Here is a 24,988-nt window from a genome sequence, read left to right on the forward strand (position 1 = left end):
AAATCTGAGAATTTTGTACCTGTATCTTGATCAATAAGAACATGTAAATAATAGAAGCGATAGCTGCAGACTATAATATCATCAGATAAGTGGAATTTGTGTCTATAGAGGAATAAAAATGCTGGTTACTGGGGAGATACATATGTGTGTCTCACTGCTGTTTATTGTTTTATTGAGGTAATTGCTAGCATTACTTCTGGTGTGTGTGTTCTTACCCACGGTGTCCTCACTGCTGCTGTTCTTAGAAATTAGATAATAAGAGTCAGCAGGTACTTGTCTGCAAGTGCTTGCACGAACTTAAAAAAAAAAAAATCAAGTTATTGGTCATGATTCCCTGAGGATGTGTCCATGTATGGTTCAAATGCTGTAGCAGCTCTATATGTAGAAATACTATAGAAGTTCCCAAATTTTAGTTAACTAAGTTGGTCATAAATTCACTTACCCTGGTAAAACAAACTACATGTCTATAGAGTTCCCAGTTGGGAGACTATGTTTAGTTTGCATGTACAAGCCTTCTGAATATCATCCAATTTCTGCTTTTTTCCCTTTTGGTTTTGGTTTCTCTGTGCTGCTATGGCTGACCCTGGTCTCGCTCTGTAGACCAGGTTTTCCTCGAACTCAGAGATCCACCTGCTTCTGTCTCCCAAGTGCTGGGATTAAAGGTGTGAACCACCACATGGCTCCAAGTTGTTTTAATGTCTTAGCCTATGAAGACTTATATTACAGTATTTTAATAATATTGAATGTATTAAATATTGTAAATATACAATATGTAAAAAGATGTTTCTATAACAGTGAAATGAGATGTTTCAGAGAGGCATTCTAGTGAGTCATCCCAAAATGTGCTATTGAATTAGGGATAAGTGAGAGACAGTGAAGACTGAATCAAAACTATGAAAATCAAGGCATTTCTTAATAGAGTAGGTCTACATAAAGACTTGTGTTTTAGTGCTCTTACCAGCAGCGTTTTCAGTAGCTAAGGAGGAGGAAAACCCAAATACTAATCATTGGTTGATGACTAAATCAAACATAGCTTCATACAGTGACTGGTACTAGGTAATAAAGAGAAACAAAGTTTGAATGTCTACTACAACATGGATGATCCTTAAAAGCATCGAGCTCCATGGAAAAAGACAGATACAAAAATCAGTGAAATGTCCTCAAAATAAATATATAGTCAGGAAGTACATTAGTATTGTGTGGGGCTAGGTTTAAAACAATGTTACTAGAAACAAAACAAAACAAAAATGTCTCTTTGAAATTATATATTTACACAGAGGCCAAAACTGAGCTTTGGATCTCTTGAGGGTGGAGTTACAGGCATTTGTGCCACCAAATATGGGTGCTGGGACCCAAAGTCCTCCAGTTCTTCAGCAGAGCAGTCGACACCCTTAACCACTGAGCCATCTCTCCAACCAAAAGTGATCTTATATAAAATAAAGGTACAAATGCCAGAGGAGGAATGTTGAAGATCCAGTGCAGCCTCTGATTTAATAAAAGAAAAGGCAAGAGCCATCATTTATGAGATCAGTTTTATTGCAATGTGCAGTGATATGTATTACCTGAGCTTTAACTTTCATTTTCCTATTGGATGGCATTGAACATTATTTTGTGTACCTACTTGCTAATTTTAAACCTTTACTGTTCTAAATTCATTTTTTTCTCTCCTGTGTGTGTGTGTGTGTGTGTGTGTGTGTGTGTGTGAGAGAGAGAGAGAGAGAGAGAGAGAGAGAGAGAGAGAGAGAGAGAGAGAGAGAGAGAGAGAGAGAGAGAATGTATATGACATTGTACTTGTGCAGTGGTTGGAGGACAACTGTGTAGAGTCATTGTTCTCCTTGCATCTGAGGCTTTGTAGATGGACCTCAGGTAGTGAGGCTTGCAATGACATTCCTTATTGTTAAAGTGTCCAAACGTTTCCCCTCATTTTATAATTGAATACTTGCTTCTTACTGTTTGGAGGGGTCTTTGTTATTGATTATTGATGTGTCTTTTGTTGTTTATAGATGTGGAAAGTTTTTTCTCTGTAAGTTATTTTTTCATCGTAACAGAGTCTTTCATATAACTAAGTCTTAAACTCTGATTTAAGTCAGTTTATCAAGATTGTAAAGTTGCTGAGAACCTTTTGTCCAACCTGTGGCTCTGAATGCTTTACCTAGTATGTTTTTATGTAAATACTTAGAAGTTCACATTTTCCAAATTTGGTAACATTGGGTTAATTTGTTTCATAGATTCTGCTTTATATTTTTAACAGTTCTTCCCCTATTTAGTCTTTGTCAGAACTTTTAGATAGGATAACTATTCTAGGAAATTACTTCAAGGGGTTTCTTCTCGTACTAATGTGATTGGTTTAATTTGTCCCAACATGCATCACTCCCCAGCACAGATTTAACACAATGTAGACTAATGACTGGATACTGTTTAATATTTACCAAAGTCCATATTTGATTTTTGAGATTATGACTTTAAAGTATTTTCTTTTCACCCTTTTGTGGCTAATCTATCTTCTTGCTTGCTTAGAAGATAGTTCATTCCTATTATTTATTACACACACATACACACACACACATACACACACACACACACACACACACACTAATAATTATACGTCTCACATTTAAGTTTTAGAATTTCTTACCTGTCATGCTTTTGAAAACTAATAAAATACCTGGACTACACTTTTAATAACTGTGTAAATATTTCTTTGCAATATAATACAAGTAAGCATGAATAATTTCATCTGTGACCAGTTCCTTTGTCTTTGCGTCTAAGTGAAGTATTTACCTCCTTGAAACAGTGGAAGTAGATGCCGCATATATAAAATCTTTTATTCTTAAATTTTATTGTGCTTTGAAAATGTATTCTAACTTTTGTCTAATTATTTCTTGCTGTGTTTTTATTAATAGAAATAAATAGTGGTACCAACCAGATTTTATGACTTTTAATTAATTATTAATTTTAAAGTACTCTCTTATTTTTTGAATTTTTACTTCCTTATTTATATGCTTTGCCTGCATATATATCTATATCCCATATGGGTGAATTACAAATAGTTGTAAGATGTCATGTGCTTGCTGGGCATTGGACCTGGGTCCTCTGGAGCAACCAGCACTCCTAACCGTTAAGCTATCCTTCCAGCCCTGATTTTTATTTTTAAAGAATATTTACTTTGTTAATAGGAGTTGGTTCTCTCCTTCCCTCTTTATGTGTGTTCTGGGCATTAAATTCCTTTGTTACTCCCATAGGGCAAATGCTTTTACCCATGAGCCATCTTGCCTGCCCCATTTATTGCCCTTTTAGACAGACTTTCGGACACTCCCATACTTCTCCATAAACATTGTGGAAGGCATCAAACAAGGTATAGTGGAAGCTTATGAGAGAGGGTGTCACGTCCAGCCACTGCTGATATTAATTACACATGGGGCAGACACCTGGGACTGGGACTTGATGATTGGGATATGGTTCAGAGTTTTAGTTTGTTACAGAGAGAAATCATTAGATTTTTGTACCTTCCTCGAGGGATGAAGAATGGCTAGTGGGAGAGCGCTAATATCCCTGCTACTGAAATGCAAAAACAGTTACATGTGGGAAACGTGACCCAGAGGATGCGCAGTATTTTTGTTTTCAGTTTATCAGAAGCTCATCTTTTTCCTACTGTGTTTGCCAAGTGAGAGGCAGACACTTAGGAACGGAACCTTTTCTAGATTTCCAATTCTTGGGAGCCTCAGAACAGACCTGTAAGTGTCTGAGGACATGTGACTGTTCTCACCAAACATTGCCTGCAGACTAGCTCAGCCATTGTGCTCTCAACAAGTTCTGCAGATCTTGTGTCTGTTGTCAATATCTGAACAAAAGTTATGTTCAAATCTTTGAATGTGGTAGGACCTATGAGCCTCTAAAATAATGTATTTTAGAAATACTAGAAGATAACCCAGTGGCCATGGACAATGCAGCCAGGACTTTACTACCCAGGAGGGTGTGTGCCATTTCTCCAGCCTGCCAGGGGGAAAGCAGTCACTGTTGGGAGGCTGAGGTTGCTACACATCTGGAATCTGATTTGCTGCATACACAACAGGTCTTATTTCAATTACGCATGTTAAGCTCAAGGAGTTTGGCATTCATTTGTGGTCATACCACATTCTGTGTGCCTTGGGACAAATTTCTTCCCTTCCCTAAACCATACTTAAAAGTGTAATGTCAACTGCCTCATGAGATTAAATGAAAAAATTTAAAAAATGCACAAGGTTTAGTGGTGGATATCCATGGATTGTACACTTTCTTTGCTCCTCTGCTACTTGGCCTTTGCTCATCCATAGTTTGGTTTGGTTTTGTATGAATCGTTGAGCTCCCAAAGGAATGCTATGCTATAGCTGTTGAGAGTGTTGGCATTAGAACCAGAAATCTTAAGATTAAAACTCTGCTCCATTGGTGACATTAGGTAGCGCCTCCCCCCTTGGCCCTCTGCCTTTCCTTGCAGCAGTTCTCTGTTAGCACTTACCACATTGGTGGGGTGAAGATGGGTTAACACATCTGGAGACACTGAAGACAGTTCTTCTTTGTGCTGTCTAGTTGTGTGTCTACTTGATACAAGCTAGTCATTGCAGATAAGGGAGCCTCAGTTGAGAAAATGCCTCAATAAGATCAGTCTATAGGCAGGCCTGTAAGGCATTTTCTTAATTAATGACTTTTTTGGGGGAGGGGGGAGCTCAGCCCTTTATGGCAGGTAGGTAGTCCTAGGTTCTGTAAGTAGGCAGGGTGAGCAAGCCAATAAGCAGCACCCCTCCATGGCCTCTCATCGATCCTGCCTCCTGGTTCCTAACCTGTTTGAGTTCCTGTCCTGGCTTCCTTTAGTGATGAACAGTGAGTGATATGGAAGTGTATGCCAAATAAACCCTTCCCTCCCCAACTTGCTTCTGCTCTTGGTGTTTCATTGCAGCAATAGAAACGCTAAGACAACTCCCTCCTCCTCCTCTCATTTCCTCTTCTTTCTCCTTCTCTCATCTCTCCCATTTTCCTCCCTTCCTCCTCCTTTCTTCTTTGAGCTACTTCTTCCTCAGCCCCTTGGACCACCCACATCTGGCTAGGATAATTTCTAACACACTCAAGGATTTCCTCTTGAGGATATTGGATAACACTATTTTGTTTCATACTCATGTCCTTTATTGTTGAGACTTAGATGCTAATTGGGTAGGTGCTTGCTTTGCTTGCTCTATACTGGAACAAGAGAGAATGAGAGGGTCCAGGTCCCAACCTTCAGGGACCTTTCATCCACACACTGAATAATAAACAAGTAAATGCATGAGCAAGATGATTTCTAGTAGTAACAGACATGATAAGGACAATGTCGTGTTATGAAGGGATATACTGGGTAGGACTGGGGTTGGCAACTCTTCTGAGAGATCTGGGAATACTCCAGTAAGGAGGGTTTTTATTATTTTGATTATGTATAATAAGGGCTTCTGTGACTTTTTTTTTTTACATGTATACAAGGTATTTTGATCATTCTCCACACACATCCCCCCCAAGGAGAAAATGATTTCTCTAAAGTCAGAATGAGTCCAAGGAATAGGTGACTTACAGTATAGTGCTTGGGGTATTTGGGGGTGAGGAAAGCTGTGCAAGGTCCTCAGATGCAAAGGGACTGGGTCTGTTTTAGAAAGGGAAAGACACTTTGTGTGTATTACATATGGAACAGACACTAGACATAATAGGAGAGCTCAGGTTTCCCGGGGCTAGCTCAGATGCTCAGCATAAACTTGGAAGGCCATGATGAGGTGTAGGCTAACTCTACCCCTGACTCTGCTGATACAGATCTGGAGAAGGAATTTGCCTTTGTAAGGTTTCAGGTGTTGTTGCTAGAGTTCTGAAACCAAATGAATAAATTCCAAGGGAACTTTAAAGCCAATGAAAGGGCCTTAGGATGCATTGTCAGTGCAAGGAAAGCCAGTGGAGGACCAGAGATAGGAATCAGACTGATTGACATACTAGGAAACTTCTGTTTCTTCTCCATCTTTTATAGGTCTCAGTTCTGACCACAATGGAGTTAGGATCACACTGGGCACAGAATTAGAAGCACTCTAGATAAGATGAAAAGACCAGTATTAGTTGTAGGATGTCAGTGGAAATCAGAATCAATTGAGGCTTTGGTATTTTAAAAATGTATCGTTGGGTGTGATGATTAGTTAGAGTGGATTTAGAATCGCCTAAGAAAAGTACTTCTGGGTGTGTCTGTGATGGTGTGTCCAGAAAGGTATGACTAAGGAGGGAGGACCCACCCTGATTGTGGACAACACCATCTCAGAGGCTGAGGAGCCAGACAAATTAATAAGGAAAAAGGAGAAAGTAAGACAAACACTGGTGTTCATCTCTCTCCTGGACTCTGTGACTGTGGGCAGTCACAGTGTGACCATCCCCTCTGCTGCCACAGCTGGTGCCACCTTCACTACCATGCCTGTACCATGATGGACCCACCCTCAGATTGTGAGGCAAAATACACCATCTTTTCTTAAGTTGATTCTAGGTGTCTTGCCACAAAAAAGTAATACACTGGGTATGTGAAATTATAGGCTTCCTTATGAAAATCATTAAGTAATACAATAATTTGGGCCAGCAAAATGACTCAGCTGCTACAAGCATTTGCTGCCATGCTGATATAAGTTCAGTCTACAGAACTCACATACTAGAAGGAGGGAACTGACTCCTGCAAGTTGGCCTCTGTGGCATGAATGTTTGTGTCTCCCTACCTCTTTCTAAGGAAATAAAAGTATTTATTTTTTCTCAAGCTAAAAATAATTCTACAGTGATTTACTGTGGTGTGCTCATTTTAAGGATTAAGTTTTCATCAAATCTGGGTTTTTTTTTTGTCTCAAACATGTTTTCATATTTCTTCTCTTTCGAGTCTTTTAACACTGAGATTTGCCAAGGGTAGCAGCCCCCATGAGTGAGCACAGGTATCCACACTATATGCCCTGGTAAAGAAGAGCTGCTAGGAAAAGCTTTCAGTATTCATCTTTAAAAGGTGTGGGGCACACCTGGGGATCAACTCGGTGTTGGAGAGCTTTCCTAATTGCTCAGTGCTGTGAATTTGGTCCCGAACATCAAAATCAATCGCCCAATGAGATGTGGGGACTTGAATGGCAGTAATTATCATTTTAAGATTTTACATTTACTATTTTTGAATTACGTGTTTGTGTGTGTTCACATGAGTTCAGATGCCCATAGAGCAAGGAAGAAGAGACTGTTTGATGCCCTGGAGCTGGAGTTAATGTGGTGGTGGGATGCCAGACATGGATGGGAACCCAACTCAGGTTCTCTGCAAGAGCAACATGCAAGAGCAACTGCCATACCATCTCTTGAGCTATGAAATGATAATTTCAGCACACTACTGGAAACTAAAGTCTGGGGAAATGCTCAGCAATTAAAGTGCCTTCTGGTTACACATAAAAGTTGGGGTTCAGATCCTCAATCTTATATGAAATGCTGGGCAGGCATGGTGACCTGCCTGTAACCCCAGCCCTGGAAAGCCGAGAGAACAAGTTAGCTATAAAGACTAGCTGTGTCTACGAATTCTGCATTTGATTAAGAGGTTCTACCTCAACAATAATGTGCAAGAGCAATATAGGAACGTTCCTGCCATCAACCCGGGGTCTCTCTATGCACCTGTATCTACACTTGTGCATCCACATGTGCAAACATGCTTGTGTATGCACACCACACAAGACAAATGGTAATAAAGACTCCTATTTGTAGACCGCAGTTATTAAATACCTGTGTCTGGTATTTAATACCTCTTCCCCCTTTTCCTCCCCATCTTCCTCTCCTCCCTCTCCATTACTAAAATTTTCTTCATTTAGATAACCTATAATCTATATTTGACTATTCTTACTTGGTTTGGGTGACGTTCAGTTCTTTTGCAGATTCGTGGCATGTCATCAAAACATTAACACCGTGAGAAGTCAGTAGGTTAAACAAAGAAGTATTTGACATTTTCTGCTGATAAATGAAAGGTCATGTAAGTTAAAGCATTGAAGCTATTTAAGATTCAGGCCAAATCCAGGCCTCCTCTGGTATTCTTTCACTAGATTAGAATATGGAGGATGGAGTAAGTGAACCGGAGAGACACACCCTCACTTTAATGGGTCACAATTGGAGCTAGCACTAACTGGCAGGATATACTCTAGGAAGTTCTACTTTGCCTTCAGGGGCTGAGTCACTTGCTCTACTCTCTTAAGCTCACTGTGAGCCTCCTGCCCTCTCCCACTCTGCCATTTTCTGCTGTCGTTGCTGTGGTTTGCAGTCACCCATCTGCTTGGTGACCTTTTGGCTGTGCAGCTTTATACCGTCCCTTTTGGGTTGTTTGACCCTGTGAGAGAATCTTAGTCTTAAGTACTTAGTCTCCGAGGTACTTCCATGTTTAGCCCAAAAAAGGAGCCAAATGCTCTGTTAATTGCAACAATAAAAGGATCTTCAGAGCAGTTCTACATGAACAGCGCTTTCTTTCAGCCTGTGTATTATTCTCTGATTGGTGTATGTTAGTCATTAGAGAAGGACTGTCATCACAGACTCCAAGGGCCTTAGGGTACAAGACAGTGCTCTCACACACAATGTCAAAACTGTGAGAATTTATTGGTGGGTCCAGTAAATGGGGAAGACCTTTCAGGAAGTTTTACTTCTCTGGACTTTGAAAGGTTATAGCTAGAAAAAGATGTAGAAGCCAAGGAGAGTAATGCAAGTGGACACTAGGAAAGCACCACCTGGGGCTGGTAAGCTTTGATCTGTTTATAATATACTGTTGACAGAAACATTAGGGATTAGGTATATGTTATTAAGAAAGGGGATTTTGAGTTCCAAGAGAACTGAAAGAAATGTTATTCACAAAAGTGGGGAAAGTTGGGAGTCTTTTCTGATTCATTTTTCTGCTGTTAAAAGAGGAATTTTTGATCACTATGCTTTCTGGTTAATTTTTGCTCATGTGTCAGGAGGCCATTGACCTAAGCATATCATCTTTGTGCTGAGCCACTTTATTGAATCCTCCTATTGTTAGACCCCTGGAAAACTCAGGTTCCGGGGTCCCAGGCCATGACCGCGGTCACCCCAATCACCAGGTAGATTCGAGAGCTTGCTGCAAACTGCATGAGGCTTTATTGTAATTTAACGAGCTAACCCCATGTTAGCTCGGGTCTTTTGTCCACCCACCATGGCGGTTGGCTACAAAAGACACCTCCAATCGGCTGCTGAGCGATCTTGTAGGGCAGCGTAAGGGGAGTGTCTAGGGGTATGCACAGGCTCAGGATTGGTGTGCCTCCAGGCTTGGAGGACTTGCCCTGTGTTGATTGGCCAACTGGTTGTTATGGCCCATAGGCCCTCCCAGGGTGCTTGCTATGCTCTGTGCATCATTGCTGTGTGCTTGTCCGTAAAGTACACCCAGGGTCGTAAAGCATAGCGCCACCAGCTAACTTCTGGTTCCCTGTCACGAGGCAGGCACCTAACCTCTAGTGACTAAGACAAGGTCATAGCGAGCACGTGTTACTGTCATGGCTGCCGAAATGGGGGGCTGGTCCCTTCATTATGTTTTTCACCTGATTCACTGACTTTTTATCTCCTTTCTCTTCTCTGGAATTTTTATCATAGTCTTCAATTCCAAGAAGAATGATTTTTTATGGCTCTTATGCTTTTCTCTGCCAGAAATATAACTCATTTCAAATCATTTCTAATTTATTTAGTTTTTTTTTTCACCCAGATCCAGTGTATTCTTATTTCCCATACTTAAAACCTCTTTGCTTCTCAGGAAAGTTAGATTCTGTGTGGTGACTATCAACAGAAACAGATAGCTTTAGTCTTCATCAGACTTTATGGTAATTTTTTGTGTCCATCAGCCCCGTTGGCCATGCCCTTGGAAAGTCACATTTGAATCGTTCATCTTTAGGTCTCTTGTGCTTACTTGAATTAGGTACTGAAATTTTCTATTATAGAAATAGTGCTTGTAATATATGAGTAGTCAGTTTCTACAGATTAAGATTTAGAATAGGGAAGTGTTTTTCTTTGTAGATTTAAAAAACATCTCTCTATATAGTAACTTTTAAAATTTTATTTTTATTGCAAATTATTTAGAAGTCAGATTATATGGCTAAAAGTTAAAGACCAGTTCTTCTAATAATTAACATACAAAGAAAAACTTCGATCTTTTTACTGTAGTGCTTAAAGATGCTTGAGTTTATAAGTTGTAAATTTTGAAAACGCTGAGTTGGAGGATGGTGTATTTATCCTGTGTGGTTCTTATATTTTCTCAGGAAATGTGGAATTAAAATTTACATTTTCCCTGGAAGGAAGTGACTATTATTTTTCTTCCGACACAATTAGTTTTTAGAAAATTATTTTATGTGTAAAATGTTTTGCTGCACATGTGTTTGTATACCTCCTGCATGCCTGCTGCCCCTAGAGCCCAGAGAAGGGTGTTACATACCAAACTCGAATTACAGATGATTGTCAGCTGCCATGTGTATGCTGGGAATCAGTCATGGGTCTTTGGCAGAGCAACCAGTGCTCTTAATCTTGTAGCCATTTCTCTGGCCCTGGAATCACTTTTTTTTAAGATAACATTTTCAAACTTTTAAAGTTAATTTTACTTAAATATTTAAAAAAATATGTCATTAGAGTTTTTTTCTTTTTTCTTTTCTTTCTTTTTTTTTTTTTTTTTTTGGTTTTTCGAGACAGGGTTTCTCTGTGTAGCTTTGGAGCCTGTCCTGGCACTCACTCTGGAGACCAGGCTGGCCTCAAACTCACAGAGATCTGCCTGCCTCTGCCTCCTGAGTTCTGGGATTAAAGGCGTGCGCCACCAACGCCCAGCAGTTAGAGTTTTTTTCACATTTCCTTTTTTTAGAAGACTGTCATACCTTTAAATTGTTTCTATAGAAATTGTTTTCAGAATGTCCCAAGTAGCCTCATTGTCCACATGACACTGAAAGTACTTATTAGTATAATTATTTGTGAAAGTTCATTGGAACCCATTTGTAATTTTATGAAATAACTATGTGTTACTCTTCTTGTTGTGACAAATACCTAGCAAAAGCAACTTAAGAAAGTATAGTCCGTCATGGCCAGGGAGTTGAGGCATCCTTGGCCTCAACTTGGAGAGGGAGATGATCTCAGAGGCTCCAGCTCTACTTACTTTTTTTCTTTTGTTTGGCTTACGCTTCCAGCCCTTGGGATTGCACCACCCGTGGAAGGTTGGGTCTTCCTCCCCCAGGTAAACCTTTCTAGAAGAACTTTCACAGGCCTACCCATAGGTCTATCTCTTAGGTGATTCTACACTTGATCTAATTTTTAGACAAAACACCAAGAAGTAGTTCCTCCTAGGTGATTTTAAATCTATCCATGTTAATTGTGAATTTTAACCAATTACAAGTCTATCAAACACTTTTTAAGCCATAACCTCACACTCATGGTCTTCAAAGGTGCATGACCATTTCATAACACAAAAGGTATTAGTTCATTTATAAGAATTCCCAAAGTATTAACAGTTCTAGCATTGTCCAAAAGTCCAAAGTGTCTTATGAGACCCAAGGTAATTTCTTAACTGTGAGGCCTTATAAGATTGATTTTTTTAAAGGATTTATTTATTTATTTATTATGTATACAGTGTTCTGCATGCATATATTCCTGCAGGTCAGAAGAGGGCACCAGATCTCATTAAAGATGGTTGTGAGCCACCATGTAATTGCTGGGAATCGAACTCAGGACCTCTGGAAGAACATCGAGTGCTCTTAACCTCTGAGCCATCTCTCCAGCCCATAAAATAAAATTCTTAAAAACTACACTATCATTTCTTCCAATATACAATGGAATGGTATAAATATACACATTCCAAAGAGGAGGAATAGAGGTAAAGAAAGGGAAGGTTGTGTAAAAGCATTAGGAAACTAAGCAGGTAAAACATCAAATCTCCAGCTTCATGTACAGATACAGGGATTGTGATGGAACCCTCTGAGCTCTCTAGCAGACTTGGCCAGACTGCGCCTTCAATTCTGCCAGCTACAGCGCCCATAGCTTGTCACTTAGACTGGCTCCCCTCCATGCCTGCAGCTTCCTTAGTGGACATCCAGTGGTACTGACATTTCCAACATAACTGGGTTCTTCACTGCAGCTTAAGCATTATCTTCACAGTGTCATGCAACAGTATTTCAAAGTAGGAAATCTTGCGGTGATACGTTATTTATGATTTATTAAAGCTTGCCTGGGGGTGATGCACACCTTTAATCCCAGCAGCCACACTAACTAGCCACAGAACCAGGCAGTGGTGACACACACCTTTAATCCCAGGACTCAAGAAACAGATGGATCTCTGTTTTTTTCAAGGCCACACTGACTACATAAAATTGATCCAGTCCTAAAGAAAAACAGCTCACACAAAGGTGATCTCAGCACTAGGGATCACACACACTAAGAAGGTATAAAAGGAAGAACCTAAGGGTCTCATGAAAGAATTAGTCTCTAGGTATGTTGAGAGAGCAGAGCAGTCTGAGTGAATCTGAGGAGCAGTGAAATTGTGGAACAGTCTGAGGATCATCCCTTTGGTCTGAGCATAGGTAGAGGTAAGAGCCAGTGGCTGACTGCTTTGCTTTTCTGATCTTCAGCTTGAAGCTTGGACCCAATATCTGCCTCTGGGCTTTTATTTTTCATGTTACAGTGTCTAACTTTGCCTGGCCTCAGCGGCTTCCTGCAACATGGTGTAAGCCACCATGATCCCATAATTCTTGCATTTTATGTGCCTGTAAAACCATCTTCTTGTGGATGATGGTCTCAAGTTCAGCCCGAGCTCCTCTTCCATAGCCACCTTGGCCTTTGTGTTCTATGGTAGGCAAGACTAGGAAAATAACTTTTCTTAAGTAATTGTTTCTAAGCAGGGAGTCCATTTAATAGGGGAGGCTGCCAGTGGCATTTTCAGTTCTGGATCTCTCTTTTCAAATGAATTTGCATTTCTAAAAGTTGGTGCCTGCCATAGGTGGAGTCATGGCTTACAGACTTCTTTCCTGTTACCTAGTAAAGAACACAAAATTTCTCTTTAATGAGACTAATTAATCTCTCACTGCTCTTTTACTTCCTTAAACCTTGTTTGCATCTTTCGCCATACTCAAGTTCCTTTCCTTGCTAGACTGCACACTTTTTCCTTTCTGCTGTGAGTCTCACATAAACCTCAATAAATAGAGTGAGCAAATACTAGACAGCAGTCTGAATGTTTTGCTGCCTTGAAAATTGATCTGCTAAATAACTTAGTCCGTTGCTTTCAGCCTCACTCACAATTTTTAGAATGCAGCCAGACTCTGCAGAACTCAACATGAATGGCCTCTAACCCAGTTCCTGATAGAGTCCTGTTCATCTCAGAAACCTCTCGAGAGCCTGACCTTTACTGCCTGGATTTCTGCAGGCATTCTGGTCTTCAGAAGTTCTGAATGGCCCATTCAGCTCTGCTCATAGCATTCTTGGGCTTCTCTAGCCTGCAGCTCCCAAGCCTTCCATATCCTACAAAGTAGTTTTACAGGTCTGTGAACCGCAAGGTTAAATAAGTTATTTTGTGGTTTTTATCATTGCAACGTAGTGTCTAACAAAAGCAATGAAGAGTATATTTTGGCTCCCAGTTTGTCAGCATATTCCACCATGGCTAGGAAGTTGTGATATTAGGATACTAGGGCGGTGATCAGTGCCAGTGTTCCCTCCCTTTCTCCTTTCTATGTGGTCTGGACCCGGTGCTTCCGGTAGGTGGTGCATCCATTCAGGGTGGATCTTGGCTGTTTCAGTTAAACTTGTCTGAAAATGCCCCCTGGTAATAGCCATGCCCAGATGTGTGACTTACAGTGAGACAGTTCATTGTGCAGTGCTAGGAGGAAGCAGTAGAAAATATAGCCACTTACAACTTTCTTTCATTGTTTTGTAAATTCAGAGGGACGATCTGGTCATCAGGAAAAAATAGGGAAAATTGCTAGATTTAGAGATTCAGAATCATTTCAAAGAAAGAAGTTCTGTGTACACTTTTGGGACCAGAGAGTAGACTAAGCTAGAGCATAATGAATAGATAAGGTTTATCTGGATAGAGAAGTAGGGCATACTATTACGGAAAGAATGGTCAACTCAGAGGAGCCATTGTGAGGTGTATAGTGCAGATAGTCCATCATGAGGCATTGTTAATGTAACCGCATCAAAGAAGAGAAATGATACTCTTAACTCAATAGGAAGGAACATTGACTGAACCAGATGAAGGCCAATATAGATTTTATTGTCTTTTTTTAACTGTATATTCATTATATGTAGATAGTTGTGGGTTTCGTAAGGATACTTTCATATATGTAATGCCGTTTTCACTTTGCCCCCACATCCCTTCCTCTCCTTTCTTTCCCCCTCTCCTAGTAGTCATCTTCACATAGACAGTTTTTCTACTTTTGGGTCACAGACACAGAAATGATTTTGCGTATCTGTATAAAAGCCAGGTTCCACAAATGGGTAAAAAAACATGCATTATTTGTCTCTCTGCTTCAGAATTCACTTAATATTAAAATCTTCAGTTTTATTACAAGTGGAATAATTCCAATGCATAGCTGAATAAAATGTTGTTGTTGTTGTGTGTATACCTGTTTTCTTTATGCACTCCTGTTGATGGATACCTAAGGTGCTTCCACTGTGTGGCTATTGTGAATAGTGGTATGGTAACTATCCTTGAAGAAGGATCTCTATGATATGTTGACTTCAAGTCTTGCCTGGGAGTGGCACGCTGGGTTATAGAGTCCATCTGTTGTGTCCCCCCCCCCCCAGAACCTTCATACAGATTTCCAAAGTACTTTCACTAGTTTATAATCTTGTTTGTAAGGGTTCCTTCTCCTGAGTATCTTAGCATCATTTATTGTTATTTTTTTCCTTATTGTCCACTACTCTGAGTAGGATGAGTTGGGATCACAGTGTCCTTTTAGATTGTTTACCTGATGCTGCTGATGGACATTTTTCATGTGTTTTATTAGCTATTTATATTTTATGTTTCTTAATTAACAAATTATAATTTTTCCTGGATGTGAAAATAATCTAAACTTAGGTTTGGGATTTCAATACAATTAAATAATAATAGATTCTTTTAAGATGATTTATTTTCTGGGTTTTCTTTTTTTTTTAGGAGGAAACCAAAAGCGAAGGCACCGCTTCCTCCTGCTGAGACGAAGGGCATGGGTGTCCCTTCTGCTGAGGAGCTTGTAGAATCGGCTGCTGTCATCATGGAGCAAAATGAAAATATGATCGATAAAGACATTGACCTCTCAGTGGTCCTGCCTGGAGATATTCTCAAATCTGCCACTGTTCCTGGCAGGTATGCTGCTTTGGCTGAAACACCAGGGCCTCGCTTTCTTATGCCACCACTGATACCTCTGTGACAATATGTCTTCACTTTTTTTTTACTCTGACAAAAGCATCTGTTGTTATCTATTTTGTTTTTAAAGCAAATGCTAAAGTAGTAAATCCCTTGCAGCATTTTAACATCAAGGGTGTGTATTCTACCAGCTCAATCCAGTGATTAAGATTTGGGATTTTTGCACATCTTGTTATTTATTGATAAGTGTTAAAAGTTAGCCTGTCCTATTGTTCAGTCTGCAAGTGGAGGCTCCAGCACACACAGTCTGTCTCCCCCCCTCCCCCTCCTCCTCCTCTTATTTCCCCTTCAGGCTGCTGCTCCTGGGATGTAAGAGTTACTTCGCTTAAAATGTAGCATTTTCTTATTTACCCAAGCAAATAGATCTATATGTAACATTAAGGATTTTCTTTTTCAGTTCACCGATTTAATTCCATAGGCATGGATGTATCAAGTAGAAAATAGAAAATGAACTTGAACTAGCAAGAATGAAGATACAATTTAGGAGGCTGATGGTTGGAAAAAAAATTGGGAAAATGGAACAAAGCCACTTGTAATTTTCCATTTCGGCTGAAGTGGAAAGTTACATGAACTACGTAATTGATCTCACTGCCCACCTTTCTGCCTTCACCCTCATGTTGTTATCCAGCAGCATGTGTTAGAAACAGAAGCTGCTTGACCTTGACATAGCATGAGTGTACGCATGTATAGCACAAGAAATAAGTATTACGTTGGTTATCACTTTCCAATACTGTGCTTTTCTGTAAGACTCTCATTCAGGATAATGAATTCAGTTTTAGATGAATTAAAATCAAATGCAACTCTATAACATTATAAAAGTTGATGAAAATAAAATAAATTCAGCCTTAGGAAATAATTCTTAATTATATGTCTTATATTCTCTTTAAGTATTAGTAAGTTACATTTTTTTCCCATTTGTTTTTAGAGTGAAAGTAGTTTTAGGGTTTTTGTTTCTTCACTGAACCCTCTTTATGAGTTTGTTATACTTGTGACTATCCTTGGTGAGCTCCTACTTATGCCTGCACTCTTTCTGGGGAGGAAGTTGCAGTGACCATCAAATTAGGACTCTGACGTCATTAGCATTGACCTCAAACAGTGATAGGAATTGACATAGCTGAGGCAGTAAACCCTATTCACAGTAGTTCGGTTTTCCTGCTTTTCTTTAAGGAGTACAGGTAAGGCTGGTTTCATCAATGGCACACCTTTCTTCTGGGATGCCTCAGTGATCTCACTGCATTGTGTTTGGGATCTGCTATTGTCCCTGTCTTGCTCTGAGCCTTGCCCACTCACAATAGTCTCAGACCTTGTACTGGCCACCTTCACTGTGGGAAGCTACATCTCTCGTCCTCTGTCCTGACAGCTGCAGTGGGATCTCATCATTTTTAAACTGCCCCATTGCTGAGATGGTAGGCCTCCTTTAGCAGTCTTTTAAACACCTAGGGTTGCTACTTTCTATTTCACGACCTGAATTCGTCCCTCCTTCCCTTCTTAGTCTAATTTATGATGCCTCATCTTCATTTTCTTTGGATCTGAATTTTCTACATAGATGACTTAAAGGTTTTGAATCATTTTTGCTACATGTGTTCTTACCAGGACCATAGAACTTTTCACACCTCTTGCCTCCAGCTCTTTGGCTTCTCCATTCCTAAAACCTGAGTAATTTTCCATCAATCACCCTTTGTATATGTCCCAGCCCAGCTATTGTTGATTTGCAGCATTTGCTTATCTATGAAAGCGTTTTGTGTCCGAATTGTTAGGATTAAATAACACATCGTATATCGATTGCTGGGATTACATGAAATACTATCACTGCTTGGTACATACTGGCTGTATTTTTTAGTGGTGGAGAGATGAAGCTGAGGTCCAAAGGCAACATCAGGTAAGTCTCACTGAGCCATACCCTCAAGCTCTTTTCTGTTAGGGAGCTGATTATCTTCACATAGCCCAGCCTCTCTCCCTTTATGGCTCCACACACAGATTCCTCTGGCTGAAGGGACCTCTCAGTTTGTGCAACCGTGGCAATTCAATACTAAATCAAGGAAGTCCAGACTACCAAGTGGGATATGTTAATTTCTCCTCTGAAATTAAGTAGGCTTTTCCTTCCCTACCCTCTTTTATATATCTTAAGCTTTACCACATACATGACTCTTTGTTCTTCGACAGATACTTTCTTTTTAAGTCTCCAGACCTTTATGAACACTACCCCCTGCCCTCTGCAGGACTTATGTCTGTCCTTCTCTCCAGTCAGCTTATATAGGCTCAAATGACACTTCAAACGGAAACTTTGTCCCCAGTATCAGTTGCTCCGACCCACTTCCACACTCTCGATTCCTCATGCAGTAGAACATACTGTTTCATGCTATGCCTTTTATTTATCTTTTTTTAAAAACTAAGATGTTTTTCCTTTAATGTGTGTGTGTGTGTGTGTGTGTGTGTGTGTGTGTGTGTGTGTGTAAGCATTTGCGTGTAAGTGCAGTTGCAAATGAAGGCCAGAAGAAAGTGTCAAGTCCTCTGGAGCTAGGGAACCAAACTTGGGTCCTCTGGAAGAGCAGACTTAACTGCTGAGCCATTCTTTCCAAGTAGAGATCGTGTCGGAATGCCCTAAAAGGAAGCGTCTCTAATTTTTAAAAAAGTTTTGTTTAGGGTTCAAGTTTTGTAAGTTGGAATTTATTTGTTACCAGGTTTTAATGTGGCAACTCACTTTTAAGTCTCACCACCCAAGAGCTAACCATGTGTGGTTATTTTCATGAGCCTTTCAGTTGGAGGACTAATGAGTATTTGAAATGTTGACAATGTAAGTAAGCCACTGTGTGATTTTGAGTAACTTAGTAGGATACTTTTGCAAGTGTAATTTGGAGTACCAATCGGAGTGTGAGGTGAGGAATACTGAGTGTGATAAAAGCTGTTTTAACAGTTTACTGACGCACCATTATCTTCAAAGGTGTTAATAAGCACAAAAGATGTCTAAGCAGTAAAATATATTCTATTTATTAAAATTGTTGGCTAATGGGAAGACTTCCAGTGTCATATCTTTGTAACTATAAAGGGGAAAAATCTTATGGGTGGGGAGGGGAAGGCCACACAGAACTTCAAAGTACAAACCCCAGGTAGAAATTGCACTTTGCCTCATGGCTTACTGTGTGACCTCAGAAATAGAAACTGACCTCTCTGGGAATTTTTTTGTTAAATGACCAGAGCTATTTTACATAAAACACGTGGCCTATTCATACTTTGTCCAGTACTACTAAGAATAGTTCTCACTGGTACAGGGCAGCTCAGCAGCAGATTCAGATCATTTACATGGAGTAGAGTGCCACCTATTGGAGGTAAATAGAGTAATAAAAATGACAGGCTACTCCATTGTCCGTTTATGTTAAAACAAAGCAGTTAAACTCTTGCCACCAAGCCCGACATCCTGAGTTTGATCTCTGAGACCCATGGTAGAGTGGTTTAAAAAAAAAAAAAAAAAGCATTACTAGATCTAAGGCACTCAAAAAATGAATGAGTTCTTACAAGTGAGGCCTTTAGGATTTATTAGGGTACAGGCACAATGGCTCAGTAGTTAAGACTATTTGCAGCTATTGCAGAGAACCTGAATTCTGTCCTAGCACCAACATCATGCAGCTCGAAGACACCTGTGATCCAGTTCCAGGGAGTCATTGCTCTCTTAGCCTCTAAGGACACCTTCATGCAGGTAGTGCATATATAGACAAGCAGGTACATACACATTCACACAAATGAAAATAAATATAAACTTTATATATTTGAAAGAATAAAAACAACAGCAAAGCAATTATGGATACCAGAATTCAAAAGTTCACATATAATTGTGTTTATTGAAAACTGTACTAAAATCAGGTCCGTAGTCAGCACCTGAGAGCTAGAGGCAGGAGTATCAGAAGGTCAGTCATCTTCAACTAAGTAGTATCTTTGTGGCCAGCCTGGACTATATGAGACCCTATCTCAAAAGAACAAGTAAAAGGACAACAAAAAACCACAAGCATTTCTTCCAGACTGGTTTGGTCAGTGTCTGAGTTAGGGTTCCTATTACTGTGATGAAACACCATGACCAAAAACAACTTGAAGAAGCTTACTCTTCAAAATCGCTGTTCATCACTGTAGAAAGTCAGGACAGGAATGCAAGCAGGGCAGGAACTTGGAGGCAGGGACTGATACAGAGGCCATGAAGGAGGAATACTGCTTATGACATTGCTCCTCGTGGCTTGCTCAACCTAGTTTCTTATTTAACTCCGGATCAACAGCCCAGGGCTGGAACCACCTACAATGGGCTGGGCCCTTCACATCAGTTACTAATTAAGAAAATGCCTGGGCTGGAGAGATGGCTCAGAGGTTAAGAGCACTGGCTACTCTTCCAGAGGTCCTGAGTTCAATTCCCAGCAACCACATGGTGGCTCACAACCACCTATAATGCTATCTGGTGCCCTCTTCTGGCATGTAGGCATACATGCAGGCAGAACACTACATAATAAATTTTTTAAAAAAGAGAAAAGAAAAAATGCCCTGCAGGTTTGCCTACAGCTGGAGCTCATGGAGGCATTTTCTTAATTGATGCTCCCTCATCTTAGATGACATTAGCTTGTGTCAAGTTGACATAAAACTAGGCAGCACATTGAGAATCCCACTCCCTTTTTATTCCTTTTTAGTTATTTTCCATGCAGTGACTGACCCTCGTCCTCAGCTGTAAATTTCCACTTGTCACCATGGTGAGAGCTGGACTGTGTTTGCAGGAGGCTCTTTGCACCACTGCATTAGTTTCTAATGGACTCCTGCTTTCGGCTCTCCTGCCTAGCTTTGGTTTCCTTCTATAGTTGCTATTCCTCTTTCTAGGAGACTTAGTATGTAAACTTGGACAAACAGTGACCGATTTGTGGCCTTTTCATCTCACCTTTGAAGAAAGGCATAACATCCTCAAAGAATGAATGTAGTGCTCACAGGAATTTTAGTATGAGAAAAGGTCTCAAAGATACACTGATACTTCTGCTGATTACAAATTCAGTCAAGAGTATAACAAAGACACAAACCATATTACAACCCGTCTCGCTCTCTCTCTCTCTCTCTCTCTCTCTCTCTCTCTCTGATATTTATTGGGTATATTCTTTTTGTGTTAGATTATTTCTATTTGTTTGTGCTTGGACTCCTTTTGTCCTCTTTTAGAACTGGAAGTGCTAACACAGTGTAGATCTTACTCAGTTGTTGGTGTGTGTTCAGAAGGCAGAGAAACAATTCAACTCAAAGCAGTTTTGAGGATTTGTTCAGATTGCATAAAATAGATCGTGAGAGATTGGGTTAGATTTAAAAAACCTTACTTATTTTTATGTTGCTTGAAACACATCTATATACTTATTGTCATGTGTTCCCATTTCTAGGATGTTCCTCTTAGTGCCCTTTATCCCTGAGTCATTACTAAGAGCAAGCACTCTTTTGCTCTTAGCTGTCACAGATTGAAGGAAAAATCACCTAGGCACCCTGTTGGCGAATGGCCTTGTTTAAACATGGAGAGGCTTGGAAACCCACCTATGTCATTGTCGCATGTCTTTCTGTTCTTGGAGCCCTTTATTGCACCGTGACCTGTATCTTTTGATATCCAGCTGGATCTTTAAAGCACAGAAATAGAAGCTCTAACCATCCGTTATCAAAACCAGGTTAAGATTACAACCTCTCTGTGTCCCAGATACAGAAAGGGTCCCGGAGGATTTAGGGAGGATTTGATGATGTCTTTGATCTATATGGTAAAATTATAGTACAAAGCAGATCGCCCATTCTAAGCCATCCGTTTCACCACCGTGAGCACTACCTTGAATCATGAGGATGCTCAAGTGTAGCTGGAAACTCTGGATTGGAGAGTCCGAAAATTCTTATCCCAGTGATTATTTATAGGTGTTTCGTAGAATATGATTTCTTAATCTCCTCTGTTTCATTTATAATATAGGAATAGCTTAAATTCTCTGGTTGACAGGAGCTCAAATGAAGTAATAATAATAGTAATCATAGGTGATTGTTTATTAAAAAGTTGGAAATCTCATAGAGGTTTCTTCATGTTAAAGAGTGCTTTAAAAACTTTTTTTTTTTACATAAGCTGTTTTAATTTTTTAAAAATATGCCTTCCATGAACTCATTATATAAATGCCTCTAAGTATTATTAGTAATATAGAAACAACAATAAGAGTAGTGTTGTAGCTAGGTAATGTGATAAAGCAGAATTCATAGTGGTTTGGAGATAAGGGGGAGAGGAGGCCAATGCACACATCAGTGAGGGGTGGTAATTCAGTGCATATGCTCTTAACCACTTCACTGATTTGCTCAGGGTCTCGGATGCTCCTGCCTTGGGCTACAGGAAAATGGCACTTTTCCTGTGGTAATCCGTGGCCCAACCTGCCCACTAACTGCTGTCAGTCGTGTCAGGTCAGAACAGTTATTCCTAAGCCATAAGTGTTGTCTTTGGCAAAGGTACTTTGGCAGCAGGGTGGGTAATTCTTCTGTGTTTAAGGGCTGGCCTGACTTTTGTGGGAGCAGCATGTGACTAGTAAGTCCAGCAACAACTATGAGTTGTGGTGCCTGCTTCAGAGTTTGAGTCCTACCTGATACTGTTGTGGCTCCTTTTGACAGAGTTAGAACATGGTTTCTACCCTTCTGGGGGAGGTAAGCGCTGAGGTGTTTTAGTGTCAAATGCCGAGGCTTCTCTTAAATATTTTAACCATTCAGATTGATCTGAAAGTACATTGATGACTTTATATAAAACAAGGCTGCCACACAAACTTGCTAAAGTTTTGAATACATACCTTTTCCTAAAACATGTAACTCTCCCTCAGCAACAACATCCACGGCACATTGATCTCCATGGTAGTCTGTCTGTCTGTCTGTCTGTCTCTCTCTGTCTCTGTCTCTGTCTCTGTCTCTCCCTCGCTCCCTTCCTCCCCCCTCTTGTGTAACATTGCAAATCGAGCAGAATTGTCCAGGAGGACATAACCACTGGCTGGTTCGCTAAAGCCTTCATGTAACAGCATCGCCTTCATTCTGTGCCTCCATTCATGTCCTGGGAGCAAAGATTGATAGGCTGGGTACCTTCAAGAGAGGTGTCCACATCTAGGTGTGCATGGGTCCTAGATAAGGTCTGGAACAAAATGGCCAGAGCTCCTATCACAATTCCTGAGGAATGTGCAGTCTGCTTAGTGACCTTATGTAAATCCCCAAGTGTTTTATTCTTCCCTGTCCTGTTGGAGAATATTATTTTAAGGTGTGCAACTATTGTTTATGTTCTGGAATATTTGTTTAATGATGTAAAGATGTGTAATTAAATAAAATTAAATAAAATTCACCTGCTATCAGGAGGCTGGGTCAGCAACTAGCTGCCAGGAAGTTATAGGGAGGAGCCAGGTGGAGAAGTGTTTATGAGGAGGAGGTGAGAAAAAGCACTTGGACTTTTTGGGAGACACAACAAGGTGAGCTAGGTGAGCTGCTTGATATTCAAGCTCTCTGGACTTTTATCTGTCTTCTGTATATCTTAATTTTCCTCTTCATGGATGGTCCCTGACATCCTCCTCTTCTTGTTCTCTTCTCCTCCTTTCTCCTCCTTGGTTCTCCTTCTGTCTATACTCTCTGCCTGTCAGCCCCTCCTCTCTTTGTTGCTGTCTCTCTGTTGTCCATTCTGCTCCTTATTAGACCATCAGGTGTTTTAGACAGACACAGTTAACACAGCTTCACAGAGTTAAACAAATGCAGCATAAACAAAAGTCACCCACCTTAAAATAATATTCTACCATTCTCTCACTCTTTCTCCTCTCTTCTCTCAGTATTTAGTCCAGGCCAGTATTCTAGCTTTACAGGTATATGCTAAGCTCCCCATGTAAATTTTTGCTATAGCCCTCTAACTGTTGCCACAGCCTTTTAAATCTCACTCGATTAAATCTCTGGTCTTTCCCAAAGAAGCCTTTTAAAAACGCTGTAAGACTGTAACTAGTTTTTAAATGCTCTGCGTCCAGGGCCTTGAAGCATTGGCATTCCAGCTGACATGTGAACCTTCCCCAGCTTACCGATTCTCTCCAAGTCTCTATTCTAATGGCATTTTCCAATTAAAACATTCTCTCAAATCCTCCCCACTCCTTGCACTTATGGATGAGAGTCTGTGTATTCTTTTTTGTTTATTATCTCTCTAAATCCAGGCCTTACAAAGTGAAGTGGCAGTCATTTACTGATCTAGTCATTTATTGTGTAGCAGAATGCTGCCAGTACATGGGGGAGACGAACCTCTTGTGAGATGGCTGTAGTATAAGGCCCTGGGTTCAATCCACAGTTGTCGAATTGAGGAGAAAGGAATACCTCTTTATTGCACAGTGATTGGAATGGCCTGGGGGATGAAACCACTATGAATATAGGGAGGGGGTGGTTTGAAAGTCTAGGTAAAGTGGTTGGTATCTCACTTCAGGTTCGAATGGTGACAGCTCCCTTAAAAAAAAAAAAAAATCAACAAAAAACAAAAAAACCCTAGATCAGAGAGGTCACAGACCTGGAGCTGCAGTTCGGACAGACAGGGGTGAGGCACTGTATTAATCCGGTGTACTGCATTTGACATGGAAAGCTGAGTGGTGAGTTTCCTAGCCCCATTTCTGTCAAGTTCCTCAAAGCTAGTAACTAAGTTCAAGTTGAATAATTAGAAAATCATTTTTTACCGGCCATTTACATTTTCCCAAAAAAAGAAGGGGGTCACAGATTTCCCGAAAGCCAAGTCCATGAAGCTCTACCTCCACTCATGAAATAAGAAACAGGACTTCTGTGCATTGTTTTAAGGCCTTTGTCTTAAGTGTGAATGGTTCAGTATCTCCAAGCATTTGAGGAAAATGTGATACAAAAGATTTTGTAATTTTTTTTATAAAGGGTTGACAATTAAGAAAGACAAGGCCACAGTGTTCTGTTAATGTGAACGAAAACTTAATTGCGTGTCGGCAGGTGGTACCGATGAAAAGGGGAGCCCCAAGCTGAGAAGTACCCCGAAAGCCAAGCTGGGTGTGCAAGAATCCTGTAGTTTTTCTTGCATTGAGATCAGTCCTGAGTTCTCCTACTGGCCATTATTTGATATGGCCTCAAACATTTAGCTTTACATGAGGGCCCATAAACTTCTTCTATCAAGGGCCAGGTAATAAAAATGTTAAACTTTGTAGCCATTCAATCTACAGGCCATAGTGACCTCAATCTGTCACTATACCAACAGAGCAACCCGAGATATCAAATGAACAAGTCATAACACCAACAAGCATGCTATGCCCTAATAGTCTCAATTTAAAAAGCACAAAATAGAAAGCAGACATAATGGTACACAGCTGTAATCCTAGCACTGGGGAGGCTGAGGCCTGGCTGTGAGTCCACAGCGAGGTGAGGTCAGCCTAGGTTTCTTGCAGGTTGTAAGTGGACTGCAGACGACAGTTGCTGACACATGGTCTAGTCTGTCAAAGAGAGCTCTCAGAGCAGGCATGCCATAATACTTGTGCAATGAGAGCAGAACCTAGGAAACACTGAGGAAGTATTCTTTGGTCCAAGAACCCGCAGGATTTGTTACAAGTTTGGGGGCCCTCA

At 40.4% G+C, this 24,988-nt stretch overlaps 1 protein-coding gene across 15 annotated transcripts in view; it reads left to right on the plus strand.

Annotated features, from left to right (window-relative positions):
* The window catches only part of Cobll1 (cordon-bleu WH2 repeat protein like 1), a 147,759-nt gene that overhangs the window by 75,451 nt on the left and 47,320 nt on the right, over positions 1-24,988 (plus strand). For all 15 annotated transcript variants that reach the window (XM_027420295.2, XM_027420292.2, XM_027420293.2 and 12 more), the window contains exon 3: positions 15,152-15,340. In XM_027420295.2, the coding sequence (XP_027276096.1) occupies positions 15,152-15,340 (189 nt within the window). The remainder of the gene's footprint in view (positions 1-15,151; positions 15,341-24,988) is intronic.

The sequence above is a fragment of the Cricetulus griseus genome, chromosome 6 (assembly GCF_003668045.3).
Source record: "Cricetulus griseus strain 17A/GY chromosome 6, alternate assembly CriGri-PICRH-1.0, whole genome shotgun sequence".
NCBI lineage: Eukaryota > Metazoa > Chordata > Mammalia > Rodentia > Cricetidae > Cricetulus > Cricetulus griseus.